Below are 10184 nucleotides of genomic sequence, written 5' to 3'. Positions count from 1 at the left end.
ATTCTTGCAATGTTCTGGTTCGCTTTAGCTAAGAACTGGCTTGAACACTGACCTCGTGGACCCCTTTCTTCATAAGTAGTACTGTTTTGCAGTTCAGTACTTGCTTCACAAAATCCATTCCATTGAATTTCAGCTTGATCACCCTAACTACAGGCCGATCTTGAGCTTTTATCCAAACTTTCTGTCCTGTTTTCAATRACACTGTAAACTGCAACTTCCCCTTTCCCTCTCTGGGCAAAAAGGAGAAGTGCCTTCGCCTGCCTGCTTTCCACTCTTCTACCCTTCTACAGCTGTTACTGTTACACCATGTCCATCAGCACCAAGAGGTACTCCTCACCTCTCTTTTCTGTTATCCATGGGGCCTGCTACATCCATGCAGACTGAACCCCCGGGTAATGTGCTCTTGATGAACAACCCTTCCATCCGCTGCTCTGCGAGCCCTGCGTATTGACCACAGTCCCGCAGCTGCATCGGACGGTCTGAAGGGACATCCAAAAGTTTTGTTCCACCAGTTCCTCATGTGTCGGTCGTACACCTACATGTTCTAGGGCCTCATGCACGCCTTGCACGAGAATAGAAAAAGTAGAGAAAAAAGTAAATTAAAGCAAAGTTTGCAGGACACAATAAGAACACACACAACCAGATTAATTTTATTACCGTCTGACTCTACTGTTGGGTCTTGATGTCACCTGTGCAATTAATTTTAAAGATAACTTTATTTATTGTTACTATTAAACTAAAATATCCAGCATGGGGAAGTGGGATGAGCTCGACACCTTTTCTGTGACAATAATTACAAATTTTGTCAAGATCATGGTTACTGCGATCCAAAAAAGAACCTCCAGAATGTGTTGAATGCCAGTTTGGAACTCTCCTTCCAACTGCATGCTCTCCACTTGTGTGTCATTTATGTGTCAAGACAAAATCGTCAGCCAAGACTGTAGCTTCTGACACCGCTTTAACCTTCTGTTCATTAATGTACACTGCAATACTATGAGAAACAGAGTTTTTAAATTGTTCCAAAACCATTAAATTACAGAGATCACCAAGTGTTTTAATCTCAGAGGAAATGCACCATCGGTTGAAATGAATTTCCAACTCTCTTGCAAACTCCACATACTGTAAGTTGTGTCACCTTTTTTTCAGTTTCTAAACTTTTGTCTGTATTCTTCAGGGACTAATTCATATGCTTTCAGTATTGCAGCTTTAACCTTAGTATAATCTTGGCCATCATTCAAGCTCAACATAGAAAAAGCTTCCTGAGCACGACCAACCAAAACACACTGAAGCAAAATGATGCAGTCTGAAACAGACCAATCTCTTGTGTCTGCAACTCTTTCAAACAAAGTGAAAAACGTGTCAACATCCTTTTCACTGAACTTAGGCACCAAACGCAAGTCATTTAATATATCAGGGTTTGCATTTGGAGTCCCCAACACAAGATTCCACAGACAATTTGCCATCTTTCACCAGATTTAATTTCTCACTTTCCAAATTTATTCTTGCCAATTCGGTTTCCTGTCTCATCTTTTCCAAAGCAAGAACCTTATCCAAATCTGCCTGCTGTCGTAAATTCTCCAAAGCCAACTCCTTTTCCTTCTCCAGTTGCATTCTCAACCTTAACATCTCTTTTTGTTGTTCAAAATCCAAAAGGTCAGACTTTACAACCTGAGCACCCAAATCTTCAGGTCTGGAAGGTGAAGACAAAACACCCATCTCAATTAAATTCTCCCTTAAAATTGCTTTAACATTGTCTTTCAACCTTTTGTCACCAACACTTATTTTATAGTGTTCAGCAATTTTTACTARTTGTTCTCTAGAACACTGCTCCAAAAATCCTGCTGATGGACATTTATTAAAGTTTTCCACAGACATGACTAGTCTTAATCACAAAACAGCGTTTCAAAAATTTTAATTGCTGACAATCTGTGCAACACAAAAACAACCAACCCGAACCTCCCCTCTAGTTGCCTATCAAAAACTTTCTAGCTCAATCCTAGTCTTCAGAGATCAGGGACGGTGGGTATTTATGCACTTAATACCAATAGAGTGGAAAAGGCGACCAAAAAAATCGGCAACCCCCTCTCCCCCCAACACTATGGCTGTGCCCCCGAGACAACTGCTACAACCATACGATCTCACGCTACTATTTTTGAGCACATGAATCCCAAAGGGGAGACACGCTGAGGCCTACAGGGGAATCAGATCAGACATAATGACTTGCACAAATCAGTCAACAATCAAGACTTACCAGTGAACTCATCAGATGAGATGAAAGCGAGCAACTTACCCCAAACCAGAGAGAAGAGAAAAAATATATAATTTACCCAAAACTAAACTCAAGATTCCCACACTAGCTTCCCAGTTAAATTAACAAACAATGTTTGCCAACTAACTAGCTAACTAACTAGCTAACTAACTAACTAACTAACATAAATTTTAACAAGCCCCCAATTTGTTATGGTCTGGCTCTTAAACCATAACAAATGAAAGGGAAGCAACACAAGGGATAACTTAAAAGGGAATTTATTTAACAAAAATCATAACTGGTTGGGRRAGAAAGGGGAGAGAGTGGCAGGGAGACAGAAAGAATGAGCTGCCCTGTCAGAGGAAGTGGTGCGTCTTAAGGTGGATCGTCATCTGGAGACACTGGCCAGCAGCCTCCACTTCCTAGCAGCACCAATTAGAGAGTCCAAAGACTTGCATGTCAGAGACCCAGAGGAAAAGGCCTTTGGCCGTAACACAACCATAAAAATCAAAACGTCAACAATAGTGATAGAAATATTAACAATAAAATAATATTCAGTGCAAAGTAGAATTCGATTTCTTATATGGGGGTCATAAGGGACCTGGATAATGGGCGCTGGCCAAAAACGATTGAGAAACACTGTCACCCTCAAAAATGGGTGGCAGGGTGGTAAACTTGTGTCCCTGTCTTTTTCTATTTTGTTTAGTCTTGTGACACCAACTGAGCTTCTTTACCAGCAGAATGGCTAACGATGATAAAGGTTCAGCACCAAGTCTCTCTGCACGCCAGCTCCAATCCCACCTCAAGATGGAGCCAAAGACTTTGGGGGTAAAAAGGCATTTGAATTTTGAAAGTTTAAAAGTGTAAAATTGTTTTTACACTTTAAAATTTAAAATTGTTTTTACACTTTGATAGTAAGGTATTTTTATTGAGTAATAAAATAGGGGGATTACACTTTTCATTTTGTTTTATAAATCTGTGATGATTACTTCCTGTATCCTTCTGTATCCTTTCCAGGCAATCCAAATAGTGATTGGAGCTTTGATCCTATGTCTTAGTGCCTCTGTGCTTCAACTCCATGAAGTACACTTCACTGGGGATGTAGCCCTGTTTCTCATTGTTGTCATACAGGTAAGACAATTGGAATTTTTAGTTAGCATATTTTTAACTGTGGCAAATTTTACTATATTTTATTGTGTTACTTATCTAAGACAAGATATTGGTGTGATCTTTATTTTTATTTTCTGTTGAAACAGCAGCCTAACCAGATTTTCTTGAAATGCCATCAGGTGACATTGTCTGGCTCAGTATTGGTCCATAGTGGAAGAAAACCAACAATGTTTTGGGTAAGTCTAAATAAAATCTAAACAGTCCTGACCGTCTTTAATACAAATCTGTCTGTCTGTCTGTCTGTCTGTCTGTCTGTCTGTCTGTCTGTCTGTCTGTCTGTCTGTCTGTCTGTCTGTCTGTCTGTCTGTCTGTCTGTCCATTCATCCATCCATCCATCATGTAGTGAGGCACATGGCTGGTGAGGCACTGACTTAATCATAATCAGATTTACAAATGTAGACCCCCCTGCCAATCCTTACAAACTAATTATAAATGGTGATTGCTTCTCCATTTTTCCTTTCATGAGCTAGAACAATTAACAATTGCCAATTGACTCCTAAGTATTATGTTTTCTTTGAGTAATGCACAGTCCAACTATGGAGTAAATTTACTTGGGCATCCATTGTTGAACTAGAAATATTTCCTAAAATTATGTTATTGGATGTCAACCAGAATAACGCTGCACATGAATGCTTCTATTTTTATTTGCAGGTAAAATGTGTCCTGGTGCTGCATCTGGTCAGTGCTGCATTTGCTACTGCTGCCCTGGGTCTTATGTCCAAACATCTCCCCTATCGCCAGGATTCTTACCACTGTGAACACTGCCGAAGACTAGAGCAACATGCTGTGGTATTGTGTTTAAAATATACAAAAATTATTTCCTTTCATTTTTACATTTTATTAACAGAAAAAACTCAGAATAAATAAACGCAGATGTTTCTAGCAATAATGACCCAGAAATCTACCAAATTTCCTGCATGAGGGAGCCAAGATTTGTCTTCTACGATGATGATTTATACTTAAAGTCTTGCCTGGTGTGAGACTGAAACAATGTTTGCAGGACAGAAAGATACCTTTTGTCTGATTAATATAGTCCCTAATAGGATTTAATCCATCCATCCATCCATCCATTTTCTTGCACCCTTTTTCCCTCAGTGGGGTCAGGAGGGGTGCTGGTGCCCATCTCCAGCCAACGTTTCGGGCGAGAGGCGGGGTACACCCTGGACAGGTCGCCAGTCTGTCGCAGGGCAACACAGAGACACACAGGACACACAGGACACACAACCATGCACACACACACTCACACCTAGGGGCAATTTAGAGAGGCCAATTAACCTAACAGTCATGTTTTTGGACTGTGGGAGGAAACCGGAGTACCCGGAGAAAACCCACGCACGCACAGGGAGAACATGCAAACTCCATGCAGAAAGACCCCAGGCCGGGAATCGAACCCAGAACCTTCTTGCTGCAAGGCAACAGCTCTACCACTGTGCAGCCCTGGGATTTAATCAAACTATAAAATATGTACAGTTAGAACTTTAGAGTTGTTCAATTGCCCCATTCACTACACGCATGAGAAACTGCCTTACCGATGCCAAAGGCCTTATAGAGACTTATTTGTTATGGAATAGCAAAGGTATTTTGATTCTCAAATTTATCTGAAGAGAGAAAATAACTTAAGAAGTGTTAAAATGTTGTGAAAGTTAATTAGTTGAAAAAAGTTTTTCTGTATTTTCTTATTTGAGGTAGTTGTTAGCACCACTCAATCACAAAGATTCTGGGTTGGATCTATATGATTTCTTTTATGTTGTCCTAATGACTACATAGGATTTCTCCATGTATTCTCAATTTTTTACACATTAAAAAACCTTCATATTTATTTGGTGACATGGGAGAAAAAAAAACATGTGGCAACGACTCGTTCAATTCATGGTAACAAAATTAAATGAAAAGTGAGTCAGTGACTAGCAGTTCATTGACTAGCAGTTGTCAACTGCTTTGCAAACATGGACAAGTCACTCATTTTGCTTTATTAATCTGAGAATGAAATGTCATCTTGTTCAGTCATTTGCAGTTAGGTATGGAGTAAGTGGTAGCAAGAGACACTTAATTCAAGTGCTCAAAAAGCACAAATATAAGGTATTTGACCCATTCTGTTCTCAGAGTTCTGTCAGAATAATTATTTTTGTTATGTGTTATTTCTTTCCTGAAGAGTTCTAAGTTTATTTACAAAGTATTTGAGAACAACATGATTCTCCAAAGTGGTGTATAATAAGTACCTGCTCTGTTCATTGTTACACTGTTACAGTTTGTAACCTTTGTTGTTCCTGTTCACAGCAGCAGGACTGTTTATCCCAACCTTTCTGACCAGAGCCTATTCTCTCCTCTCTGGTGTTCTGCTGTATGGGAGGCAGGGAGTGCGTAATTACGCACTCTAAGCTGAGACTGTTTTTTGTTATATGCGAGCAGATGCTTCATGGTGGTGGTCTGGATGGACCCAGTGAGGCATAGACTACATCCTGCTCCGCCGTTGTGTGTGTGATAATGTGAAATGTTTTGAAATAAATCACAAACATATTGCTGAGAGCAAAATCCCTGCAGGTTCCACCTCTGTCAAATCAGCTGATCTCACAGCAGTTTCCTCGCACACATTCCCCACGCACAGCGAGCAGGTGTTCTGACTACAGTCATGGCCAAAAGTTTTGAGAATGATTCAAATGTTAATTTTTACAAAGTCTACTGCTTCAGTTTTTATAATGGCAATTTGCATATACTCCAGAATGTTATAAAGAGTGATCAGCTTAATAGCAATTAATTGCAAAGTCAATATTTGCCTAGAAAATGAACTTTATCCTCCAAAACACATTTCAACTTCATTGCAGCCCTGCCTTAAAAGGACCAGCTAACATTGTTTCAGTGATTGCTCCATTAACACAGGTGTGGGTGTTGATGAGGACAAGGCTTGAGATCAATCTGTCATGATTAAGTAAGAATGACACCACTGGATCCTTTAAAAAAAGGCTGGTGCTTGGCATCATTGTTTCTCTTCTGTGAACCATGGTTATCTCTAAAGAAACACGTGCAGTCATCATTGCACCGCACCAAAATGGCCTAACAGGGAAGAGTATCGCAGCTAGAAAGATTGCACCTCAGTCAACAATCTATCGCATCATGAAGAACTTCAAGGAGAGAGTTGTTGCCAAAAAGGCACCAGGGCGCCCAAGAAAGACCAGCAAGCGCCAGGACCGTCTCTTAAAAGTGTTTCAGCTGCGGGATCGGGCAACCAGCAGTGCAGAGCTTGCTCAGAAATGCCGGTGTGAGTGCATCTGCACGCACTGTGAGGCGAAGACTCTTGGAGCAAGGCCTGGTCTCAAGGAGGGCAGCAAAGAAGCCACTTCTCTCCAGGAAAAACATCAGGGACAGACTGATATTCTGCAAAAGGTACAGGGAGTGGACAGCTGAGGACTGGGGTAAAGTCATTTTCTCTGATGAATCCCCTTTCCGATTGTTTGGGACATCTGGAAAACAGCTTGTTCAGAGAAGACGAGGTGAGCGCTACCACCATTCTTGTCTCATGCCAACTGTAAAACATCCTGAAACCATTCATGTGTGGGGTTGCTTCTCAGCCAAGGGAGCCGGCTCTCTCACAGTCTTGTCTAAAAACACAGCCATGAATAAAGAATGGTACCAGAATGTCCCCCGAGAGCAACTTCTCCCAACCGTCCAAGAGCAGTTTGGTGATGAACAATGCCTTTTCCAGCATGATGGAGCACCTTGCCATAAAGCAATGGTGATAACTAACTGGCTCAGGGAACAAAACATGTTCCCTGAGCCGCCAGGGAACATGGCTCAGGGAAATGGCCTGGAAACTCCCCAGATCTTAATCCCATTGAAAACTTGTGGTCAATCATCAAGAGACGGGTGGACAAACAAAAACCTAGGAATTCTGACACAATGCAAGCATTGATTGTGCAAGAATGGACTGGTATCAGTCAGGATTTGGTCCAGAAGTTGATTGAGAGCATGCCAGGGAGAATTGCAGAGGTCCTGAAGAAGAAGGGTCAACACTGCAAATACTGACTTGCTGCATTAACTAATTTTGTCAATAAAAGCTTTTGTTACTCATATTAAGATTGCAATTGTATTTCTGTATGTGATGAAAACATCTGACATACACACATGAAAACCAGAGGGCAGCAGATCATGTGAAAATATATTTGTGTCATTCTCAAAACTTTTGGCCATGACTGTATTCATCATACCCGTCAATACAGCATACCTTATGCGCATGCGCACATCGATGTTATGTCACATATTGTTTACTCAGCAGATTTCTTATAAGTCCGTCATACCTGTGTGTTGTATTTCTCAGATATAGCAGCTTAATTTTTTAATTAAGCTTAATTTTTTAATTAAGCTTAATTTTTAATGTTAATCAGACATATTAACATAAATGACTTTTGCTGTTTCCAATTTCGTTACCATACTGTAAACAAGACATTAGTCCCGTTTAGCATCACTATTACTACAAATACTGTTTAACTACAAATTTCGTCTCGGGCGGGATATTTGGTCCCTATAGCTAATCTACCTTTTTAATATTTCAATATTTCTTTAGAAAACTGCGCGGAATATGTCCTAGAAAAAAAATGGCATGAATATCGCTGGATGCCGACCGAAGCTGTTAGGCAACAAGCAGAACAACACTTCTTTCTGGACACTGCATGGAAATAACTAATTTTTCTTATTTACATTTTTTTATTTATCGTAAACGTCCGAGAAATAAAACACTCCCGGTCAGAAAGACGCATTTAGTTCAGTGTCGATGAGATGATATTCAGAAAGTATTCTTTTATTGATTGATTTTAGTTGCCTCTGCGATGAACTCTTTGCGTAAAATCTATCATGTCCACGCATGTGCACCAGTCAAGGGTGTTAATTATAACCTGTCAAATGACCGATGAGATTTTAATTTTCCTGTTGTTTTAAAAAATAACCGGTCAAATACGGAAAATTTTCCGTTAACGCGACCTCTGGTCTCAGTGGATAAGTCTGCCTCTTCTGAGCAGTCTGAATCTGAGAGCGCGTTTTGTGAACAGTCAAAGCCTACTGTGATTCCGGCAGCTTCGCACTCATCTCACTTTGTGAGTGGCGACTGATTGTTATTTGTCCAGCAGCGGTCCGTGCCGAAATGGCGTGTTAAGCACCCTGACTACCGGGGATGGCGGTAGGAGCTCTGATTTGGCTATAGTTCATGCGAACCACAGCACCTAACCATGAATGCACGCCTGCTTTCAGAACATTATGCAGAGTGGCGGTGCGCATGCTCCTTGGATAGGTGGATGGATCGACTAATCAGCAGGGGTTACAGCTGCGATTTGGAGGCAGCCGCCTTGGAGATGCTTCTACCATCTCTAGCCCAGGACCGCTCCCCTGTCAGAGTGGCAGGAACTTGTGCCGAAATGTGTAATTTCCACAGTTCCCCAGGGAGAAGCAAATGCAGTGTTTTATTTCCGCTATTTTCTGGTCCTCAAAAAAAGGAGGAGTGAGACCATCTGTTGGAAATGCACGATCTGTCCCTGTTCAACAACTCTATGGTGGAGAGGTCATTCCAAATGCTGACAAGGTGCTGGAAAATGTTCACCAGGATGACTGGTTCACCTCCATAGATTTTAAAGACGCAAACTTCCACATCCCCATCATCCTGAAACATCTGCAAAGTATCTGCGTTTCTCCTTCCAGGGGACCCATTCTCTCGCGGGGTTATTCGGGGGTTATTCTCTCGCCCCGCGCACATTTTCCAAATGTGTGGAAACAGCGCTGCAGCCACTGCACACGGCAGGGATGAGAGTCCTTTTCTGGCTCGGTCCAGAGAGGAAGCCGACATTCAGACCCAGAAGCTGGCAACACATCTGCTGAGCCTGGGATTTTCCATTAACTGGGAAAAGAGTTCGGCTATTTCGTCCCAGATGATCGTTTCTCTCGCCCCGCGCACGTTTTCCAAATGTGTGGAAAAAGCGCTGCAGCCACTGTATGTCTCGGGGATAAGAGTCCTCTTCTATCTGGACGACCTGCTTTTACGGCTCGGTCCAGAGAGGAACACATCACATCTGCTGAAACTGAGATTTTCCATCAACTGGGAAAAGAGTTTGGCTATTTTGTCCCAGATGATCGTTTATCTGGGAGTGGAGCTGAACTCAGTTATGATGAGAGTCCCATTAGCACAGCCGAGAATCGAGGCTCTTTCAGCGCAGCTCTGCCGTGTCAGGCCTCGCAGCGTAGGCAGATCTGTCAGTCACGTGGCTGCTGGTGATGATGTCAACGACTCACATGGTGATTCCGCTGGGTTTATTACACATGAGAAGCCTTCAAAGATGGTTCACTCGCCTGCGCATAGATCTTGTGTGCAAGAAGAGGCGCATGATCTCTGTTCCTCCTTCAGTGGGAGCCAATCTGACTCAATGGGGAAGCTCCAGCATTCTGGCAGAGGAAGCTCCCCTCAGCAGAGCTACGTCACACCTATTGGTGTTCACAGGCGCATCCCTGTCAGGATGGGGAGGAACGCGTCTGTCTCAGGTGGTTGGAACACAGTGGCCAGACGACATGACTCTTCGACATGACTCTTTAGCAGTGGCGCAACTACACATTATTCAGGTGGATGCAAAAACATAGATCGGCGCCCCCCCCCGACCGAGGGACGGAACGTCAGGGTGAAGGAGCGACGCTCACTCAGCACCCCCCCGAGGCGACGATACGTGAAGGGTAAAACTCGCTACATTTACCTCGTTATGTGCGCGAGGTGAAGGAGCGTAAGGCGCGCATTAGT

At 42.4% G+C, this 10184-nt stretch overlaps 2 protein-coding genes across 9 annotated transcripts in view; both read left to right on the top strand.

Moving 5' to 3' along the window:
* dlgap3 (discs, large (Drosophila) homolog-associated protein 3) overlaps window positions 1–10184 on the top strand; it is a 908365-nt gene that overhangs the window by 210316 nt on the left and 687865 nt on the right. The gene's annotated exons all lie outside the window — the stretch shown is intronic.
* LOC103472158 (uncharacterized) overlaps window positions 1–10184 on the top strand; it is an 89844-nt gene that overhangs the window by 41242 nt on the left and 38418 nt on the right. For 3 of the 4 annotated variants that reach the window (XM_008421587.2, XM_008421586.2, XM_008421584.2), the window contains exons 3-6: window positions 2955–3076; window positions 3266–3379; window positions 3538–3594; window positions 4070–4207. In XM_008421587.2, coding sequence (XP_008419809.1) covers window positions 2990–3076; window positions 3266–3379; window positions 3538–3594; window positions 4070–4207 — 396 coding nt within the window. In that variant the 5' untranslated portion in view covers window positions 2955–2989. The remainder of the gene's footprint in view (window positions 1–2954; window positions 3077–3265; window positions 3380–3537; window positions 3595–4069; window positions 4208–10184) is intronic. The other variant, XM_008421585.2, reaches the window with a different exon arrangement.

This window comes from Poecilia reticulata, linkage group LG11 (genome assembly GCF_000633615.1).
Source record: "Poecilia reticulata strain Guanapo linkage group LG11, Guppy_female_1.0+MT, whole genome shotgun sequence".
NCBI lineage: Eukaryota > Metazoa > Chordata > Actinopteri > Cyprinodontiformes > Poeciliidae > Poecilia > Poecilia reticulata.
Note: the sequence above shows the minus strand (reverse complement) of the source record. Positions and strands in the feature narration are given on the sequence as shown.